The sequence below is a fragment of the Salvia splendens genome, chromosome 2 (genome assembly GCF_004379255.2).
Source record: "Salvia splendens isolate huo1 chromosome 2, SspV2, whole genome shotgun sequence".
NCBI classification, from domain to species: domain Eukaryota; kingdom Viridiplantae; phylum Streptophyta; class Magnoliopsida; order Lamiales; family Lamiaceae; genus Salvia; species Salvia splendens.
In genome coordinates, this window is record NC_056033.1 from 1815549 (window position 1) to 1837855 (window position 22307).

A 22307-nucleotide genomic window follows, 5' to 3' on the forward strand; every position below is an offset into this window, starting at 1 on the left:
ATAACTGCGCAGCAAAATTTAATCAAAAGCATCAATACACAATGATTAAGATATAATTTAATTAAGGTCGATAATTGGCACAGACAAGATCCATGGATAATGGATTTCAGAGTCTTGACTTTGACGCCTTAGCCAGGGGCGAAGCCAGGAATGGATGTGAGAAGGGCCAAAAATATATTATCAACAAATTTTGAAACATTAAGAAGGGACATTTAAGATAAAATCATAAGTAAATTGGTAAATTTAAAAAAATTAGCATTCATATATATTTTTTGAGGAGGGGTAATTGCCCCACTAATATGCTACTGCCCCTGACCTTAGCTACTTATCCATTAAAAAAATATAAATTGCTTCTTCCGCGAAACACACACGGATATATTTCGAAAAGACTTATTCCAATTAAATATTTCACTTACTCAATCAATTTGAGTGCGTTTACGAAATATTTACTAGTACTTCATATAGTATTATATTCGAGGCAGAATAGTTTATATTATTATAAATAGGAAAAATTAATTCTATGAATTTAAACCATAGTGAAGAGTTAGTTAGCTGTGAAAACAGAGACCATAGTATTATTATTATTATTATGATTATGATTATTATTATTATTATTACAACCATGTGGGCCTTCTTGGGCCTGGTATATTTGAGCCTTTTGTTTTAGACCCAATTGTCCAACTGGGCTACAAAACGGGCTTTTTGGCCCATTTGGTTGGACGAATAATTTTAGAGCTTTAAGCATCATTGGTAGATTAAGGCCTTGATTTTGAAACTCACAACGCCGCCATCTCCTTCCAAGATCTAGACGTTCTTGATGGGCTGAGGCATGATCTTGGTTACCTGTTTAATAAAGGCCAACTAAAATAAAAAAATAATGAATTTTATAAAATAAATAACTATATAAAATAAAATAAAAGTAAAACTCCAATTTATATATAGTAATATATAGGCATTATTTTTATTCTTATAATATAATAATATATTAACGAATCAAAAATTTATGTTTACATTTATAAATATTCTAAATTCTAAAACAAGCTTAACATTTACTGAATGTATTTATGTATTATTTTAATTTTACAAAAATATTGAATTTTATATTGTAATATATCATTATTCATTATAGTTAGTTTTTATATGTCACATTATTGAATAACTCAAGATTTATCAATTATTATTATTATTATTATTATTATCGAATGTCATATAAGTATTCTCAGAAAATTTTGTACAAGCTCAAAAATGTTGTACTTCTTTTGGAAAAAATTGTGCAACAATGGTGCACGTTGTATTCATTTTAATTAATTCAATCAAGCTTCATAGTATAAATTAAAATCCATCGGTATCACAATTAAGATTTATGGTTAGCAATATCAATTACTCCTACTATTTATTAATCGCCGTCGGGATTTAATTATGACATGAATATATATGTGTATAGAATTGCTCCTAATATACAGTGCATTATCCCAAACTATGTACAAATAGAGCTTAAATTACACATTGGAAAACACACCTACTATATACTAGGATTTACTTAGACAAGGATTATTAATGGTGATTGAAGGATGAGTATGGGCTGAAATTAGAGAAACAACCATTTAAGAAAAAGTAGAAAGTATCAAATTAAAATAAGAAAAAGAAAGTAAAAGAGAATATAAAAAACAAAACAATATCTTACATAAACATAGTTTAAAATTAGAATATATTGTACTAATTCTAAACTATGCTAATATATTATTGGGATGATTTTTTGTATGATACCTTAGATTTAATATAGATACACTTATTTGATTATACGAGAATTGGTTTAATAAAATTTCTATCAATATTTTTTCTGCATCTGTAGTGGACTAACAGATGAATTTTCATGTACTACCCTTTCTTGGTATCAAGGGACCGAAAGATGATTATTAGAGCATCAGCAATGGCGCCCGTCTCGGCGTGCCGAAATTCTGCGGCGGACGTCCGCCATTGTGCATGGTATGCACGGATACGGAATTCCGCCGAGGACACCGCAGTTCCGCGGCGTTACGCGGAATTCCGTCACGACGGCCGTGCGGACGTCCGCCATTGCGTTGACTCCCACGGACGTCCGCGCGGAATTCCCGTTTATTGCATTAATTTTTTTACTTGTGGGAAGTCCTTCGGGAAGTCCTTGGGGATGTCCGCCACTGTGCAGTGGGAAGTCCTTATGAGGTGGCAGTGTAGTGGGAAGTCCGTATGACGTGGCAGAAGTTGTTTTTGAGAATTCTGCGCCACTGGTGATGCTCTTAGCTCAATATATAGATGTACAAGTACCAAATCCTCTCAAAAAAATGGTATAAATAAAATTATAGGGGTTACATTTGAATTAGGGGATAGATCCCCTTCTATACCATACCTGTTGTATTAATAAACACATTACTATTTCTTCCTTTTTTTTTATTTACACTTTTGTGGTATATGATGCTATTTAAAAAATACAGCACATTACTTTTTCTTCCTTCCTTTTATTTACCTACACTAATTTTTCTTTGCTTTAACTTATAAAATATTTTTATGTATAAATTTTAAAATTTATATAACAAAAATCATTTTGTGTTCCTAATTTTTAGTTAAATCATTTATTTATCAAAGAGAGGGTTTTTTTTAATAACTAAAAGTAAAAAAATTGAATATAATAGTAACTTCCTGTGAAAAAAATAATTTTAGAAAAATAAACGAGTTACTAAAAATTAAGTATAAATAAAAAAATGCACATGATAAATTTGAGTTGAAAAAAATTAATACTCGTAAATATTTTTATAAGTTAGGAATACAAGAACAAGAAAAAGGAAAACAATGCTCGTCATAAATTTTAGTTAACAAAATTTAATACTCGTAAATTTTTATAAGTTTAAGAGCTAGAGTAATACAAGAACAAGAAAAAGTGAACCAAACGTGAGTTACGTGACAATTTTGGTGAATAAACAGAACAGCATGAGATATACTAGTATATTTTAACTTCCATTTATTGAAATATAGTCGTGACTCGTAATTGAAACTAACCAATGCAAAATGGCCTATCTAGTATCTACGCTTCTACTCATTTATAGAAAAATGAAAGTCACGATTGCATTATATATATATATATATACTTGAAGACTCCATTGATGTTCAAATTGTGTGCTTCACTACATTTAAAGTCGGTTGTTAAATTTGTTTTTCCGATAATATGAGGGTGGCGGTGATAGGCGGCGGCGTAAGTGGGCTGACGGCGGCTTATGTTTTGGCAAAAGAAGGGGTGGAGGTGGCATTGTACGAGAAGGAGACTAGTTTAGGCGGCCACGCCAAAACGACTACTGTTGATGGCATTCCACTTGACCTCGATTTTACGAGTTTTTCTCAGGTATTGCTTACTTTTTTTTATTAACTCCTTCGTTTGAAATAATAGTATCTAATTTTGCAATTTTGATAGGTCCGTAATTTAAAAGTCTTATATTTTTTTCATTTTGTAGGTGAATCTCATATTTTACTAAATCACCATATTCCTATTTTACTTATACAATGCGTGTCTTTTGATTTCTGTTGAGGTAGTATTATGACTCTTGACCACTTGTTACACACTTTTGATTGTTAGTATCTGCTAACTCTAGTCTTTTTTTTTTCTCTTGATAATTTAGGAGAAAGTTTAAGAAGACTGAGAATAACAAATGGAGGGACTAAATTTACTATTTAAGTTAAAATAATGGAAAAAATAACTGGATGAATCTTTGAAAGTGCTAAAGTACATGAATCTTGAATCCATTGTTATTTGGGTGTAGACATACTTGATTTTTTTTCTTGACTACAAATTGACAATTCACAGTTGAATAGGCATTAGTGATACGAGCATTATTTTAGTTAATTAAATTAGGGATTTGCATAACTTTTCCATATCTTTTTTTTTTTCATTAAGTTAATTATTAGCATTATAAATAGAAGTTATTGTAATCATTTGAGAAATCAATCAAGAATATCAATATTATCGTTAGTGAGAAAACTGTCTTGCTCGACGGGCGAGTCGGGCACTCGCCCGCGACAGATATTTATCGATTGCCAATCTACGGACGACGATCAGCCCGATAGGAGGTTTATCCTATCAATTAGATACAAACAAGTTTTTATTATCGGAATATATACGACCATCATCGATTACGAGAACAAAAATACTATGGACCAATTGTCCTGAACTAACATTTCAAATGGATATATATAGTAGTGCTTCTTCAGCACATGACATGTTCGATGAAATGGCCATTACATGCTTAAACAAACCATCTCCTCAAAAACTGGCATTTGTTATTATCTCGGCACGGCATGCCGTAATCATGCTGATTTATCCTCTGATGCAACGACTCCACGCCGCCGTTGTTGTTGTTGTTGTTGTTGTTGTTGTTGTTGTTGTTGTTATGAGGCTACTGGAATGTTCAATGTAATGTTGGGAGATATGGTGGAGACTGTGAATACTTGATTTTCAAAAAGATGGTTCACTTAATGAACAGGTTATGTATCCGGAGGTGATGGAACTGTTCGAGACTGTTGGAGTTGATACTGAGGTCTCTGACATTTCATACTCTGTGAGTTGGGATGATGTTGAATGGGGGGCTGGAAATGGACTCTCCGGCTTGTTTGCTCAAAAAATGAATATGTTCAATCCATGGTTTTGGAAAATGATTTGGGAAAATGACCCACACCTACAGCATCATCGACGGTGATGCTCTTGCTGGTGCTCTCGAATCCATCACTTACCATATCAAGATCGTCCCCACCGAAGATGGAGGAAGCATCTGCAAGAACAGAAGCATTTACAACACCAAAGGCGACGTCGAGATCAGTGAGGAGAAGATCAAGGAGGGAAAAGAGAAGGCCATGGCTATGTTCAAGGCCATTGAAGCATATGTTCAAGCCAATCCCGATTGCTAGAAGCTCATGATTTTTCTCTGTTTTCAGTTTGTTTGTTTTTGTGCAAGTTTTAATTTGATGTGTTTGTACTTTAATAAGGAGTTTTTCTGTGATTTTTCTTGTAATTGTGCTGTTTTAATTTCTTATACAATTAATAATAAAGTGAATTTTAATGTTTTACTTTTACAGGATATGAATATGAAATAGATTTAGCATAAGATAATCTAAATAGTTAATGTAGTTGTTGTATATTTTAAAATCCAATCACTTTATTAAAATCCATGCAAAGCTAATGAGTTACACAGAAGGAGTATCACATAACTAAAACGATAGAATTGGAGTTTTTGGAAACTAAAAAGCCTACAGAAGATCACAAGAAATCACTTTACACAGAGTTGTATGCAAGGCTCCCGAACGCAGCAAAATCACCAGGTCGAGTGAATACAATCGGTCAAGAGCAAGACCGAAACAATATTCACAAGATCAATTCTGGGATTAGTAATTTGTAATGCTTAGAAATTAACCAAAGAAGTCTATGTGCTAGGATTTGATCAGAAAAGATTATCAAGACATTTGACAGACTATATTACCTGATAATCTCCAACATTACAATATTTGAATCCAGCAGCAGAGTAGTCAAAATAGTATTCCCATGTCCGTATGAGCTTCTCATCAAATCCAAGAGCCCGAATTCGACTAGCAAAAGGCATAAAGATAGATAACAAGTCTGCAGATTCTTATAATCAAGATTTTCTTTTACATGGTTTTCAGTTTATAATTTGATTGTTAGGTGTAACTACTATGCTACCTCCAATATTGCACAAGGAAAACTATCTTTCAGTGGAATATATGTATGTTATACAACTGTCGAGTTTCCTTATACCGACCTCTGGTTTTGGAGAAAGTTCTGTCGCCAACATCTGAGGGTCTGAACGTAATGACATCCTATTTCTTCTAGATGCACCACGCTGCGTAGAATTATTTCAGACAACAATACTGATTTGCCTCAAGACTAAAATCTTACCTAAGTCTGGATGATGCAGCCATTGCAGATATGACGCGGTTAAGTGAAGGCAGACATCCACCATGGAATATGAATTCCTTGATGAAGTCATTGCTGCGCCTCTTCTCTTCATATTTCTCATCAGCTATTGCTATGAACTAATCAAGAATATCAAATAATTTAAATCTCAGAACCCACACATTCACAAGACGTGACAGCTTAGACATACTCGTTACCTGAAGAACAAGAATACCGTTGGTGGCTAATGAGGATTCACAGCATTTAAAATATTCTTCCATATATTCATGCCCCACATGTTCTAACACCTCACTGAAAATTCAGCATCAGAAGTGTATGTATAAAAAAAACAGGAACTTAGTTTAAGAGGTCTAACCATGATATTATCCTGTCATATCTATGGTTGTTAGGCAATTGGCGGTAGTCACAAAGAAGAAGTTCGACTTGATCCTGAAATCAAAATTTATAACTTCAGAAATGAGTAACAAATTAATTCTCATGCCAAATATGGGATACCATGCTTTTTATCCTGTTTCTTTTACTACTTCGAGGGCTAAATTTCCCCATCCAAATCCAATCTCTAGAATGTGATGATCTTTATTAATTCTTGCCTGTATTCACAGAGACATAGCATAAGGGTTATTATGTTAACCGCATGATTAGTATTGTTGTCGTTGTTGCTGTTGCTGTCAGCCTAATTCGGTAAGATAAATTGGTTATTAGTTGGTTAGTTTTATGGATTCAATAAACTTATTCACCACTCAACCATTCAAGTGTGAATATATCCCATCAAGAAACAAAATTCTCAGTATTCAATCAACACAACTGAAACAGAAACAATGATTTTTCTGAGGAAGAAATTTAGAACAGCTTTACCTACTCAAATTACATATTTCATCTTCTCAACTTATTCTCATGGGTCAATTAAATATTTAACCTTTTATGTAAAATTTAAAAATTCTGAAGAGTTGGATGTGAAGGTTCATGTAAATTAGTGTTTAACTAGAATAAAGTAGTACTACTTGCTAATACGTTAGCATCTACATTGATCAGCACGAGATTTAAGGACTATCAGTTAATTTCACCTTTTCAATCAAAGTTTGGATTTGGATTTGTAATATGATATAAAAAAAATTCTAAACCTAAAATAAGATTTAATGTATGACTAGCAATAGTCTAATTTCCCAAAATTATGTAATGTCAGCATAATTTATTTTTCGAAATAAATGCCCTATATTTTATACATGACTCTAGTTAATTCTTGCGTTCGGCTGCTTGACTAATTTGGAGATGACGAATTATAAGATCAAATCTATCACCACCGTCCAAATATTAAAAATAATAAAAATTAATATCTTTTATAAATATAAAACAAAAGTCATTTAGCTGATATCAACATTTGACAGATGCGAAGGAAATTTCTATGCTACTTAATTTAAACGATAATATCAACATTTGATAAACAGAGAGGAAAGTTCTATCGTGAAATAATATAGTGGTTGAAAAAATAACTATGACCGATCATTTTATAAAAGAAAATTGGGCATAATATATACTCCTAGCTAGGACACGCAATATATATTGAATAATAAAATAACAAATTAAGTTTTAATTTTATGAATTTTATAAAAACTAAAAAATTTAGCAACGCTTTTAAATGTATTAGAATCAAATATATAAAAAAACAAACTAAGCGTCAAACAAAAATGATACTCATAAGATATACTATAAAATATCATTTTCAACATTTATACACTCATAATATTTGTCCAACCATGAACCATCTATTCACATGAGAATAAAAAATTAATGTACTGCACTATCAATTTATTTGATTGGCCTGCTTTTCCATTGTATTGATAGCAATATTATACACGATAAATAATTATATAATGCGGTTTTTGTTTTATTTTTACCATAAACATTAATTATACAATAATTATAGCATGGTAACATGATGATCTAAAAACTAGATGACAAAATTAGAAAATGGCAATTAAATTCAAAAAAGCAAAAAACTATTAAAATTGGCCATTATTAGAAAACAAAATATAGTACTCTGTAGATGATAAAGAAAAAAACGTAAAACTACTAAATATTCTCTAGAAACAAATAAACAATAGATAAAATTAGAATTGGCAAATTAAATTGACGTTACCTGAAGTTAAAAAGGTGGGTTTGTTACCGATTTGAGTTTGTTCTATATTAACTACAAAAATTTGGTGTATGCATTATCGATTATAGCTAGCTAAGACTATGAGCTTTCGAAAGTTGGAAGTAGAAATTGATAGTTTTATCGGAGTTTTAAAAATGGTAAAAGAGATCTCCTTTTCCCTCCCAAATTTAATTCTCAGCATTAGTTGGAAAAGTTCCATGTTTCCGCAATCTCTCCCAAAGTTTCTCATCTCAATTCATCGCCACCTCACCATTCCTCCCCCTTTCTCTCATCTCAATTCCCCCCTTTTCTTATCATCTCTGCGCTTCTGCGTTTCAATCTACAGACCTAATCAATCATGGGCCAGCAGCAACTGATCTACAGCTTCGTCGCTAGAGACGCCACCATTTTGGCTGAGTACACTGAATTCAAAGGGAATTTCACCACCGTCGCTTCACAGTGCCTGCAGAAGCTCCCCTCTTCCAGTAACAAATTCACTTACAACTGCGATGGCCATACCTTCAATTACCACGTCGAAAATGGATTCAGTACGCTCCTTTCCTATTAATATTTCGATTATCTCCTTTTCCTTCTCGTTTTCACGGATCGGGGGCTCCATTGCCCTCTAACTGTTTGTTTAATTGTTAACATGTCTGTTTCTGATGAAATTAGATTGACAAGGAGTTGTTTAGTGCGATTCATCACGTTCTTCATATTGTTGAAAAATTGAATGGTGATTGTGTTGTTGATTCGATAAGGATCTGTGTTGATGAAGATATACTCCCTTTGTCCCATTATTTGTGACACACTATATTACTATTTGAAGTTGCGAGAGTGATCAAAGGGTCTTAAAATGTAAAGCCAAGAATTTCTTTTCTATGCTACTATTAATACATGGTCTATTAATGTGACTGTGTGGAGTTCACATTAGATCTTCTAGGTGTATGGATTGTATGACTGTCTTTTACATGCTGCATTCGTAGCCTATTGTGTTGTCGCCGTTGAATCTGCTGGCAGACAACTTCCCATTGCATTTCTGGAGCGTGTTAAGGAAGATTTCAACAAAAGATATGGAGGCGGCAAAGCTACAACTGCAGGACAAAACAGCCTGGACAAGGAGTTTGGGTATGTATGAGGTGTTTCTTTATTTTAGTTTATCCTTTCTACTATCTTTCAAGTCATTATGGTAGGGCATATGCAGCCCCAAACTGAAAGGGCATATGCAGTATTGTGTCGATCACCCTGATGAAGTGAGCCGACTCGCCAAGGTCCAATCTCAGGTCTCTGAAGTAAAAGGTGTTATGATTGAAAATATTGAAAAGGTAAAGATGTTAACTGTGTTCTTATGACCTATATATATGGAGTAGCATTCATCTTGATCATATTGTCAATGATTGTGTTAATTCATCATTAGGTTCTCGACCGAGGGGAGAGGATTGAACTGCTTGTTGACAAAACTGAGGATCTCAGGTCACAGGTTAGTTTGACAGATTTAACTGTAGACATTCACGATTCAATGGCTGAATATATATATACCTGTATGTTTGGGGTTTCAGGCCCAGGATTTCAAAGCAAAAGGTACCACGCTGAAGAGGCGAATGTGGTTTGAGAATATGAAGATCAAGCTGATTGTGCTTGGCCTCGTGCTTCTTATATTTCTCGTCATCTGGTTAATGATCTGCCACGGCTTCAAATGTTAATTCAAATCATGCATGCAGCATACACTGCATCTTTTAGACAAGTTCATTTCTTCTTAGCTTTCAACTTAAGGTTTACTCTGATTCTTATAAGTGATTAGTAGCTCACACTTTTTTTGCTGATGAATACTTGTTTCCAGACAGTTTCTTGCTGTATTTTTAAGTTTTTGTTTGAGATTCCCTTTCATCTACTTTATTGATTTATTTAATCGCAATGTGAATATACTACTATATAACTAATTTATGGAAAAACGTGAAATTGAATACTCCCTTCATGTACGAAAGGAATAATATTTTATTTTCTCGTTCCGGGATGTGTAACATTTTAAAGTCCCATTTACGTTTTCATTTGATGGCACACAATTATATTAGTAGGAGTACTAAATTATTAGCTATACATTACATTATAAAACTAATATACAAACTTTTTTCATCTATTTTTCCTTTATTTACCGTTCTTAAAATTATTGAGACTTTAAATCGTGGATGAAAGGAGTATATTAATCTATGCAAATTGCAGGGCCCGAAGTTTTAAAACGGGTAAATTATACATAGGCTATCAATTTGAAATATATATATATATAGCCTATTGATATTAAATTTATACTATAAAAGAGAGAGAAGAATTATTTCTCTCTAGCTACGTTAAAAAATAAGGTAAATTTACAAAGTTCTTGAGTTTGTTTATTTCTTGACCATTGTCCTTATCGAAGGGAAGGAGAGTTAAATACATTTTGAGAACTTACAACAAATTACAAGAAAAAGAATATCTACACTAATTCCTTGACAATATTAATCAAGTGTGAAAGCAAAACAAAGAACAAAACAATTAACAGAAAACTAGGGTTTTGAGATTTCATTGTTCCCAAATCAAAACTTGAGATCCGTGGATTCGGCGTTCATAGTCCCTTCAGGTGGGCTGATGACGATCCACAGCAAGGAGACAGTGATGGAGATAAGGCCCGACCAGACGTATATAATGGTGGGAAGGCGCCCTTTCCTCCCCATCAAACCCTTCATAAACGGGTAGTAATGCGTGAGCACCCACAAGCTGAAAAACGCCCCTCCAAACAGCTTGTTCCACTGCGGAATCACGCTGTAAATCGTCCTCGCAGACCCAATCACGAGCGCGATCACGTTTATAATGATGATGATGAGCGGCACGATGAACAGCCCCGTCCACTTCACCACGTACAGATCGGCGTACGCGTCGTCCTCGTCCTCCGCCGCGGCCTTGGCTGTCAGCGTGAAGGATATCTCGATCCCCGCGATGACCTTGAGCAGCCCCTGCACGACGGCGATGAGGTGGGCGCTGCTGCCGCCGATCACCCAGAACTGCTCGTTGCGCCACCACTCCTCGAGGGCGATCCCGGACCACTTGACCTCGAGGAGGGAGATGAAGATGAGGCAGATGGTGATGATGAGGAGGTACGAGAGGAAGGAGACGTCGAGCGACTTGACGATGAACTGCCCGCTGAAGAGGCATAGGGCCGGGAGGAAGCAGTAGATCACCAGGAAGATGGAGGTGAAGGGGTAGATCCCGACGTTCAGGTACGCGATGCGTTGGAGGAACTTGAGGCGGGAGGTCGCGAGGATCGCGTTGTTTTTGGAGAAGAAGATCTCGACGGATCCAGTGGCCCAACGCAGGACCTGGTGGAGGCGGTCGGTGAGGTTGATCGGGGCCGTGCCCCTGAAGGCATCGCGCTTCGTGATGCAGTAGACGGAGCGCCACCCGCGGTTGTGCATCCTGTATCCTGTCACGACATCCTCCGTGACGGACCCGTAGATCCACCCGATTCGGTCTCCCCACTCTGTGTTATCCTCGAACCTGTGGTAAAAACAAATTTATATTAGGGTTTCCAATTCCTGTTTAATGTGATGACATCGACAATTAAAAGTCAAAATTATTTAAAGGGAAAATATTATAGTCTCAAGAAACTAAAAAGAATAATACGGCTTATTTAGATCATTTTTTCTGGCGTCCGCCCCAATTTTGATAGGCAATAGTGGACATTTGAAATTTTCTGTGTCTGCTATTGTTGACAAGTCTTGTTATGACTCAAATACATAAATCAAACATTCATGTGATTTTGTGATATAAACATAGGATTCTTACCAGCATGAAATGACGGCGATGGCCTCAGCTGCGGTGGGGGCGTCGATGGCAGGGCGAGAGCCGATGAGGGCGCCGGGGGGCCTTCCGTTCTTGATGGAGAAGTGATCAGCAAGAGGTCGTCCTTGAAACTCGGCAATAGCTATGGATTCATTGAACATAGCTGAGTTTCCGAACTTTTTGGGAAGGTTGAGGTCTGGATGATCTGTTAGCGGCTGTTCCTCACCGGAGGGAGGGTGTGCAGGCCTAGCTAGGCTCTTTTTGTGTCCAAAAACGCCTTTATATTCAATTGCCCTCGGCGGTTGGAAGCCATAGAGAGCATAGCGCCGGAACATGCATCCAGTTCCGACATAAACTGGGCCCTGGAGACCATCCAGGGCTCTCATGTTTCCTTTTGTTCATATCAAATTGTTTGAGATGATTAGGTTGCAACAATAATTAGACATAAGTAGAAAATGTAACAAACACACGTACAGATAGGTGAACTGGTCTAACAAAATGTAGAAAGAGGTAAAATATGTGAAAATCCCTTGATATAAATACGTTGCATGACATTTTAGATTCTATGGGGTTAGTTACTGTCCTTTTCATCGGTTTTACGAAAATTAGGTAGATTTTTTTTCATCCAAGTGTGCCTTGATACATGATGAGAAGAACAACAAAACCCTAATGCAAGTGCAGTTCATCTTGTTTTAGTTTATATTTTCGAGGTGAGATGACTCACATGTGAATATCTCTAACACAGTGGGGCACAAAATTTAAGGAAAAGCGCAAAAAGGGAAAGTATGAAAGAGTTCTCACCGTCAAAGAAGACAGTGTTGTGATTAGCATATCGATCAGAAGGATCAATCCCCTCAAATCTCTGGGGGAACTGTATGTAGCAAATCCTATCACCTCCTCGATCCATCATGTAACACATGCCTTCCCTAAATGCCATGCAGTTGTACACATAGTGATCGCAATCCAAGTTCAAGATAAACGGCCCATTTGACAAGATTGCAGAAGCTCGAACTAGGGCATTCATGGCTCCCGCCTTCTTGTTGTGATCGTACGACTTCCTCTTCTCACGCGACACATAAGCAAACATTGGAAGCCTTGTGTCGATGCCTGTGTAATCTAGCGTCTTCTCATCCGCCTCCCCCAACACAGGATCACTTGGAGGCACCTTGCTCATTATCTACAGCAGTGACGCCAACAATAACAATAATCCCTCTAGTATTTTCCAATTTGTATTCAAATACTATAACATAGAGTTACAACTCATTAATGTGACCATTTTGCAATAAATTGAAAGGTGGTGTTTGAAAACCCTAAATGAAATAAAAACCTGCAAGATTCCGGCATGGTCGCCCTTGGCGTGGTCGGGGCAAGTGTTATACCACGTCCCCGGCCAGTGAGTTCCGTCAGCCATCCAGGTGGCCTGAGGAACTTCAATCTTGTAGTCGGGTGGAATGATACCGTTGTTTTTCTCTCTCACGAGGTTTTTCTCCTTGGTGGTCTCGGCTTTGTTGTGCGAGTCACACCGTTTCTTGATGACGTCAGTCAGCCCGTTGATCCGCACCTTGAATTCATCATACTCCCTCTTGATCCAACGACGATCCTTGACAAAATCGGTCCGCTTCTTCCCTTTCGTCGGGTCCGTCTTCTGATTAAAGTAGCTGTCTGGATTCCTCGGCTCGATGTTATGCTTCCGACAGAAGGGAACCCACAACTGTAGGGTTTCATTCAATTTTTTAGGGTTTCATACAATAGTATTAGTAGGAGTATAATAAGGGATTTGAAAATCACCTCTCCAAATTTGACAGCTTCAGCCATGGCCTCAAAGTTGAGAATGGCCCCACCATCATCGGAGATGTAGATCGACAGCTTTTCCACCGGGTATTCGACAGCAAAAATGGAGAGAATGGTGTTGGCTGTGACGAGAGGAGGCTCCTTCTCCGGATCAGCAGTGGATATGAACACGTCGAGGCCTGGAAGATCGGAGCGGCCGTCGGGATTGGCCGGGCTAGCTGTCTCGAATTTTTCTTTTAGTGCAGACAAGTCCGCTGAGCGGTTTATAGGGTTGAATTTGGGGAGAATGTCGAGCAGCCATGAAAATGCAAACCATAACTCACATATAATGGACATGGCCCATAGCCATAGAGCGTCGTAGTTAGGGTTTTCGATTCTCCATATGAGGAAGAGAAACAGTATTATCATCCTGATCACGATCAGAACTCTGTGCATCACAACCATACATGCTCATTACCACCAAATATATAAATATGAAATCATGCAAAATAGAAACATGTTCTTGCATTATAGGAAAACTCCTAGTTGATTCGTTCCAATCACGAATTTTGGTCAAATTCCAATTCATCCAGCAACTTTAAAAAAATAATATATTGCTGATGTCTTCAACCAAACGAACGTAGTATATGGTTTCTCAATTGTCATCCGGGATACAATTTCGCAAACTAGAATATCAAATTTCATGGTTTTTCCGACTGATTTTTAAAGTTGCGGAGCAGACTAGAATTTGACCAAACTTGATGATTTTTCAAACGAGAAAAGCATGAGATGAAACGAAAGGACAGACCGGTAAGGGCTGATGACCTCTGGAGGAACATTGATCTTTCTAGTGAGAGGCTTCCATGGCTTATCCATGAAATCCTGTATGCTCATCCCCGTCTCATTATCGAACGACTCGCCTTCTTCCCAGTAAGCGTTTCCGATCCCGTATTTCCCCTTGGTCTCGAAAAGCCAGTGGTTGTGGTCGAAATCCTGCGTCTGGCTCCGCAGGAACATCGATTTGTTGTTGTTGCTGTCCTTGAACGCCGACGAAACCCTCCTCTCCATCTTCCCGGCGCCGGAGTCCCCCTCGCCTCCCGGACGGACGCGCCGCTGCGGGCCCGAGGAGGGCCCGTCGGGCTTGTCGGTGGAGGAGGAGGCCGCCCCGGGCATGTTGTCTGGGGTGGGCGGCATCACGACCGTGTACTTGTTGTTGTAGTCGCTTTGGCTGTCGGAGAGGTCAAGCTCCTCGTCGTTGGACATGCTCGTCACGCGGCCGCTGCTCGTGCGCCGCTCGAATTTCACGGCGGAGTTCGGCCGGTCGGTATCTCCTCCCATTGAGGATGTGTGAATGTGTTATTTTTTTTTTTGTTGTGTGCGCGTGTCTTAGAGGAGTTGCATTGTTTGAGAAAAGAATGAGAAAATGTAGGATTTTGATGGTAAATGGATGTGGGAAAAGCAAGAGAAATGGAAATGCTAAAAATAGGGAGACGAGTTGAGTCGACTTGTAACCTAATTTTAAGCTAAGCCTTTCTTTCATAGGTCATTTGCTTTACTCTCACACAATTAATTAATAAATAGAATTGGTCACATACGTTCTAAATTCGTTCTTAAATAGGTAGTATTAGTAGTCGCTTTTTACACTTCAATGGGGTATTTATATTCGGCTTTAGAAACAGTCCAAAATAATTTTATAGTCCAAAAGATTTATTTTGATGAATTATTAATAGACTTAGTCACAAAGGCTAATTGATATTTCATTCGATCCCCATTAGAAGTCTCAATTTTGATCGGTATGAGTTTTAAGAAATTGTTTTGACTTTGTAAATTGAGGTGATAGAAAAATTAGTGGAATATGAATCATACTCTTATATATTAATTTTATACTCCTCGTCCCTTAAATATTGTCACAATTTGACCGGACACGAGTTTTAATAAATGTAATGGAAAGTTGATTGAAAAAGTTAGTAGGAAGTGGGTCCTACTTTTAAAGTACTCCATCTGTCCCGACTAAGATGAAATATTTCTTTGTTGGCACATGATTTTAAGAGTTATTGGTTAATGTGTTTAATTGGAAAGAGAAAGATGAATGTGAGAATTAAAATAGAGAGAGAACTTAAGATGAATATTTTAATAGGGGTGAGAAAGAGTGGTTGGGTGTATTAATTGGAGAGAGAAAGTTCCAAAAAAGGAAAACATGTCATCTTAAGTGGAACGGGGAGAGTATTAGTTTTATGATAAAATGTGAATGAGAATAAGCTAGTGGAATGTGGGGTTCATTACCAAAAATGGTAAAAAGTGAAATGTGACAAATTTTATGGGACGGATGGAGATGGAAAAATGTGACAAAATTTAAGGGACAGAGGGAGTAAAAATATGAGTGTAGTGAGTTAGTGAAATATATGGTTTATTTGTTAAAAATAGTAAAAGTGAAATTAAACTTCTAATAAAACTTAACAAAGTCTAGAGCCTTTGTCCTAGCGGCAATGAGCTTAGACATTATTGTATGATGTGCCGAGTTCAAGCCCTCATGACATCAGTTGTAATTTCCTCCTTTCTATAGGAGTTTATTTGTAATTTCCTCCATCATATAGGAGTTTATAAAGAAAAAAAAGGAACTGGACTATTAATATAAGACGGACCAAAATGAAAAACTGGGACACATAATGGAGGACGAATGGAGTTACATTTTTTTGGTATGCAAACTTTGCTAGGGTGCGTAACATTTGAAAATATCTTTTGAGGCCATTAACTTCGATGAAAATCGTTTCAGCAACTTTTTCACTGTTTCAAAAAAAAATTGGCCGAAAATACCCCCAAGCGGATAAAAGGCATTTCAGTCTATTAAGCCTCTCTTCATTAAAAAAATTTGATTCATATCTCTAATTCTACTTTCCCTTTATCTTCTTTTTCTCTCTTCTTTGATTCTTTCCCATTTTTTCATTATATCTCTTCTCCATTTTCTCCCTCTCTCCTCATCTGAAGTGACAATTTAAAAAAGAAATGAATGAATGTATAACTAATTTAAAACGCCATTCTAAAAATGTCTGAAATGGGCTTGAGGGTATTTTTGTCCGAAAAAAGTTTGAACTAGCTCATACGATATTACATCGAAGTTGATACTTTATGATGATTATGAATCAACGATGAAGATTTCTTTTGTTTATGTCATTCCTTTTTCTTAATCACATTAAAAGCCATATTTTCCGTTTTACATTGATTAGGTCAGTCCTTATCAATTTTTTTTTATAAATTTTATATAGATTGTTATCTGAATCACTTAAAATTATACTCAATTTTCGAACATAGTAATACATAGAATATAATCATAAAACGATACATCTCCAAATCAAGCAGCTAGAAATTTGTAATTCATTTATTTTTGCAGAGAAGAAAGATAACATTAAAAATCAAGTATCCCAATCAAATTCTTTGTTGAAGAGAGGTGGATTATTAGCGAAATAGATAGCATCTTCTTGAGCTGCCCAAACGCAGTTACCGGAGGAACACTTATTTCTCCACGAGGATTTAAAGACGTCGACGGACTTCTTCTTCTTACCCCAATGCAGAGTACAGAAGAATAAATTAGAATTGGAAAATCAAAATGTATTGTTTAGGATTAATTAGTTTGTTTAACATTTAGTTTTCAGCCTATATAAGGCATCTCATTGTATTTTGTAGTCACCAATTAATAAAAATGTACTAGTCATTAAAGATATTTCTCCCTCTTTTCTCTTCCCTCTCACATCTAGGGTTTCGGTAAAATCTTCATCCTCTTTCAATGGAGGTTTTTCCATTCTATTCAATTCTCAATATTTTACATGGTATCAGAGAAAATCTTCCGCATATCACTCTTATCTCCTGATCTATTTTCTCTTTGTTCATAATGAACAATCGTGTTGATTTGTTGCCGGAGAGTTCTCCGATTGACTAACCTCCGTCGGAAAAGTGTTTGATCTCCTCTCAGGTTTTTCAAATTTCTTTCATCAATCTCTGTTTTTCATTTCAATTTTTGAATCGGTTGATTTGAATCTCGCGGATCTGATTTTTTTTTCTCATTGAAATTTCTCTGTTCTCACCGATCTAAATCGGTTCTCTCTGATTTCACCGATAGAAATTAGGTTTTCTCTATTCTCACGGATTGAAATAGGGTTCTATGAATCTGAAATATCAAATTTGTTTCTCAATTTTAATCTCCGATTGAATTCGGTTTCCTCTATTCTCACAGATTGAAATAGGATTCTATGAATCTGAAATATCAAATCTGTTTCTCAATTTTAATCTCCGATTGAATTCGGTTTTCTCTGTTCTCAATGATTGAAATAGGATTCTATGGATCTGAAATATCAATCTCAATCTCTGTTCTCTCATCAAATCTGTTTTGTTTTGTTTTTCTTTTCTTTTGTTTCAGTTTCAATCTCCAATCTGCATTCTCTTCAAAATATGCAATATCTCAATCTTTTCTATAGCCTTTTTCTCATTGTGTTTCTGAGAATATCCTAGTTTGATTGTGTGGTTTTGAACATACTTATGGATAGAAAGTCATACATCTTTGAAGTTGTAGAGAAATAATGTTAATTTGGGTTATATGTTGGTATTGATGCTCCTGATCTATTGTGAGTAGAAATGCTTCTCAAACTGATTGAGATGGAGGTGAATAACATGAAGTTGTCAGTTTCTTCAACTGAAAATCAAAATGTATTATTTAGGATTAATTAGTTTGTTTAGTTGTGATGTTGTTGTCAAGGCGGTAGCAATTGTCTTGCTTCCATCTTGAGGGAGACTATTAGAATTGGAAAATCAAAATGTATTGTTTAGGATTAATTAGTTTGTTTAGCATTTAGTTTTCAGCCTATATATGGTATCTCGTTGTATTTTGTAGTCACCAATTGATAAAAATGTAGTCATTAAAGATATTTCTCCCTCTTTTCTCTTCCCTCTCACATCTAGGGTTTCTATAAAATCTTCATCCTCGTTCACATTGGCGGACACAAGTGTAGCTAACAAGGGGCTTAAGCCCTCCCTAAAACCATTTTTTTGGAGCTTTTCTTTTATAAAAATTTTGTATTTGTCTAAATTAAATATAAATTTCTATGTAAAACCCCTATTAATAATCTAAAAATATACTTTTAAGAAAAATGTAGTAAACATAGCCCCTATCAATATGATTTTCTGCGTCCGCCACTGCTCGTTCAATAGAGGTTTTTCCATCCTATTCAATTCTCAATATTTTACAGAGTGTCTTATGTTATCGCAAAACGACCACTTGTATTCAGTGCCGTAAGAAGTAAGCTTATGATCTCCGAGATCATCGTCTCCAGATGCACAGTGAAACTCCAGTGGCGGAGAGTCCTCGGGGAGGAAGGTCACTACGTGAACGGTGTATTCGTTCGTCAGAAAGCAATTGCGGGCCGATGTTTGGAGAAGAAGATGTGATAGTGAGAGTGATAGAGTCAGGAAGAGGATACTCAAACTGCTGATTTGAGACATTTTGGTGCATGAGATGATATTTCAAGGGTTTAGGGGCATATATATGTAGTCATACAAATGTTAATGTGTTGTAACGTCGCTTTCAATGGAATTTAAAGGTTATTTGCATTAAATTAATTTGGGTAACTTTGACCAAAATATCATTATTTTATATATCTTCAGTTATATTGGTAGATTGAACTTTTCATTAATGGAGTATAAAAAATTACCGGAAATAAAAGCTTCTCGGTTTTTTATTATCCACTTTTATATTTTACTTTTCTTTTTATCCACTTTTATATTTTACTTTTCTTTTTATCCACTTTAATTATTTATTATCATTCCCTAAGGATAAAAATAGAATAATCATATCTTTCGTGGACGGAGGGAGTATTATATATAGATAGTTATAGGAAAACGATTTTTTGACATAATGGCATTGTCATAATGAGGATTAAATAGCATGCAATCCTCATATTTGTGATGACAATATTTTTTTATATCTTATTGCATTTATGTAAGGACACATGTTTAAAATTTTAAAATATTGTATTTCATTGAATCGAATATATTTAGTGTACATTTATCTACCTAACAAAATAATGATATATTTATTTGAAAATGAATTATAACAGATTTCTTATCAAATTAGTTTTTACAAATTTTAATTTAAATAATTTAATAAAAGAAATAGCTATATAAATTATTAAAATTTGTTATCCGATTTTAGTAAATAGCAAAGAATTAGATTTTATAACATATGGCCAAAATAATTATTTTATAATTAAACTGAAATTTTTAATATCATTTTAATTTATTTAATATTGAACGTCAAGTATTTTTTTATAGCTTATAAATTTTATAACTATTTTGATAATAAAACAATTAGATGGCAATGACTATTATAATTATAATTTACTTTTAATTATTATAAATTAAATTTAGTTGTTTTTATGATTAAGAATTTTAAGAATTGTTTAATAATAAAATAATTGAATATGGAGGACTTATTATTATTTTGTTGGATATCAGTAAGAAACTAAGTAGTGAAAATAGTTGAGATTTTGTTAAAATTTGGACTAATAAACGTGAATCTTAATTGATGGAGTAATTAGTTATAGATAGTTAATTTGCTTTGTATTATTAAGATTGTGTATGAGCTTATAGACTAACCGCGAATTTTTTATTTTAAATTGAAGATATATACTTGGAACCACATCCAAATTAGAGTGAGATTAGACGTATCTCCTCTATGAAATTATGCATTCTTCAATCATAGATAGAATTTACTTTGATCTCATTTTGCAATGTTTTGTTTCTCGATAGAAGTAATGCAATCTAACTCAATCCAACATAGAGATATATTGGTATTTAATTTACGTCAGTAATTATTAATGAACCCTTTTATTATAATCGGTTGACTTGTGCCTATAATTTTTGTATTAAATATCTAAAGATTTTAATTAATATTTATGGGCTAATTTTAATAAATAATTTTGAATTTTTTTATTAATGTGCAATAATTTGATATTATCTTTATATTTGAAGAACATACAATGGGTCGTGCATATTTGCACTCGTTTCACAAATCCACGACTTATGAAGTGAATAATCACACTCGTTTGTGACATCATTCTACAAGTCTACGTTTTTTAATTTGTTCAAGTTGGGTGAACATCCATTTTATCAAGTTCCGCAATGTTTTTTGCTCATTCTGCGTCGTTCTTGAATCACGCATCATCATTTGTCATACGTTGTCGATGAGGATTACATCAGTTAGAGCATTGGTAATACATAGTAGAATTTTTTTTGTGAATATATTATATATATATATATATACATTTAAAAATTAATTTTGTATTATTTATTTTAATAATCTTTTCATCTATAAATACAAAACCAAACAACCACATCATACAATTTTATACTCTTATAGAAAATTTAAAATTTTATATTCTTATAGAAAATTTTAAATCGCGTATTTTTTATATTTAATTAATGCAATTTTAAATTATTTATTATAGTTTTTACAAATAGTAAAAATTTTTAAAATATCGTACTATATGAAAATAAAAATGGATAATCATGATTTAAAATATAAAGTTATGATGTGATTTAAGATATAAGGTTTTTGATTTTATAATTTAATGTAAAATTTGAGAAGAATAATGACATAGTGCATGGAATTTAGGTTGGGGCCAGAGTTGCCCTTGGGCCCTTAGCCATTTGAACATTTTCTATGTATATATATATGTATGCAGTTTGGAACCTGTTCATTCTATGTTGGATTCAATTTATTAGATTTATAATATTAGTAATTTTGAAAAATAAATCATAAATAGTAGTATATACTAATACATTTGATTGAATTCGATCTTAAAGCTATGCACGTAATTTGTGATTTTTTTTTTATTTTTTCAAATTAGTAATTTTTGTTGTAAGTTTTCTGTTCTATGGATTTTTCTCACATTAATAACTTTTATTGTTTTTTTCACTACTAATTTTGTATTATAATTCATTATAGTTTGTATTCATAAAAAAGGATTTTTACTGTAATTTAAGAATATAAAATAATTCTTTGATTCCATAAGTATTTTAAAATATCATACAATATTAATAAAATAATTTTAATGTGATGCCTTTATTATGAAAAAAATCTATAATAGAAAATAAATATTCTAAAAAATCTATTAAATGATTAATTTTCTCATAATCCATTTCTCACGCGTTGTTTTTTATATTGCTCGCCTTCGAGCTATTTTCGCGTCGTTAGCACTGAACACACTCAACAAATTTAAATGGTAATTTGAACCCCATCGTTAAAATTCTGGTTCCACCAGTAAAGTTGACAATCTTTTATTATATTAATTAAGTGGATATCCAAGAAGGGATGTATCATTTTCAACTTGCAAATATTGTTCAAAAACAAAATACTTGTAGTCCATTGGATCTTGTGATCTAACAGTTAGATTAATGCGCTTGTCATCTAATAATGTAACTTAGCTAATAATATACTATTTTGGTAAAATAATATAGTATTTTAGTATAATAATATAGTTTGGCTAATGATGTAACATCTTAGTCTAACAAATAATAATACAGCTTATCACAACCATCCTATCAAATTATTCAAAAACTATGATTTGTTTGATGCTTCAGAAGGTGGGAGGAGCC

The 22307-nt window shown here is 34.4% G+C and overlaps 4 protein-coding genes and 1 long non-coding RNA gene across 5 annotated transcripts; 3 read left to right on the forward strand and 2 right to left on the reverse strand.

Annotated features, from left to right (window-relative positions):
- The first annotated feature begins 3199 nt into the window (after positions 1–3199).
- On the forward strand, positions 3200–4929 carry LOC121793121 (allergen Pet c 1-like). Its single transcript, XM_042191308.1, has 3 exons — positions 3200–3373; positions 4509–4633; positions 4707–4929. The coding sequence occupies exons 1-3, from the start codon at positions 3200–3202 to the stop codon at positions 4927–4929; spliced, it is 522 nt and encodes a 173-aa protein (XP_042047242.1).
- A 330-nt stretch (positions 4930–5259) lies between these two features.
- Positions 5260–6827, reverse strand: LOC121793122 (tuberculostearic acid methyltransferase UfaA1-like). The gene is made up of 7 exons (XM_042191309.1): positions 6819–6827; positions 6475–6540; positions 6306–6379; positions 6148–6241; positions 5933–6069; positions 5499–5604; positions 5260–5268 (listed from the first exon to the last, which is right to left on the reverse strand). The coding sequence occupies exons 1-7, from the start codon at positions 6825–6827 to the stop codon at positions 5260–5262; spliced, it is 495 nt and encodes a 164-aa protein (XP_042047243.1).
- A 1473-nt stretch (positions 6828–8300) lies between these two features.
- On the forward strand, positions 8301–9915 carry LOC121768987 (putative vesicle-associated membrane protein 726). Its single transcript, XM_042165625.1, has 5 exons — positions 8301–8632; positions 9068–9209; positions 9286–9406; positions 9499–9561; positions 9641–9915. Exons 1-5 carry the CDS (start codon positions 8443–8445, stop codon positions 9782–9784), a joined length of 660 nt encoding a protein of 219 aa, XP_042021559.1. The 5' UTR covers positions 8301–8442; the 3' UTR covers positions 9785–9915.
- Positions 9916–10524: 609 nt separating this feature from the next.
- LOC121769192 (cellulose synthase-like protein D1) lies at positions 10525–15011 on the reverse strand. The gene is made up of 6 exons (XM_042165920.1): positions 14473–15011; positions 13683–14112; positions 13222–13605; positions 12696–13071; positions 11898–12285; positions 10525–11609 (listed from the first exon to the last, which is right to left on the reverse strand). Exons 1-6 carry the CDS (start codon positions 15000–15002, stop codon positions 10652–10654), a joined length of 3066 nt encoding a protein of 1021 aa, XP_042021854.1. The 5' UTR covers positions 15003–15011; the 3' UTR covers positions 10525–10651.
- Positions 15012–17377: 2366 nt separating this feature from the next.
- Positions 17378–19271, forward strand: LOC121769450. Its single transcript, XR_006043562.1, has 2 exons — positions 17378–17631; positions 18902–19271. It is a non-coding gene; the product is annotated as an uncharacterized LOC121769450 (long non-coding RNA).
- The last annotated feature ends 3036 nt before the right edge of the window (positions 19272–22307 follow it).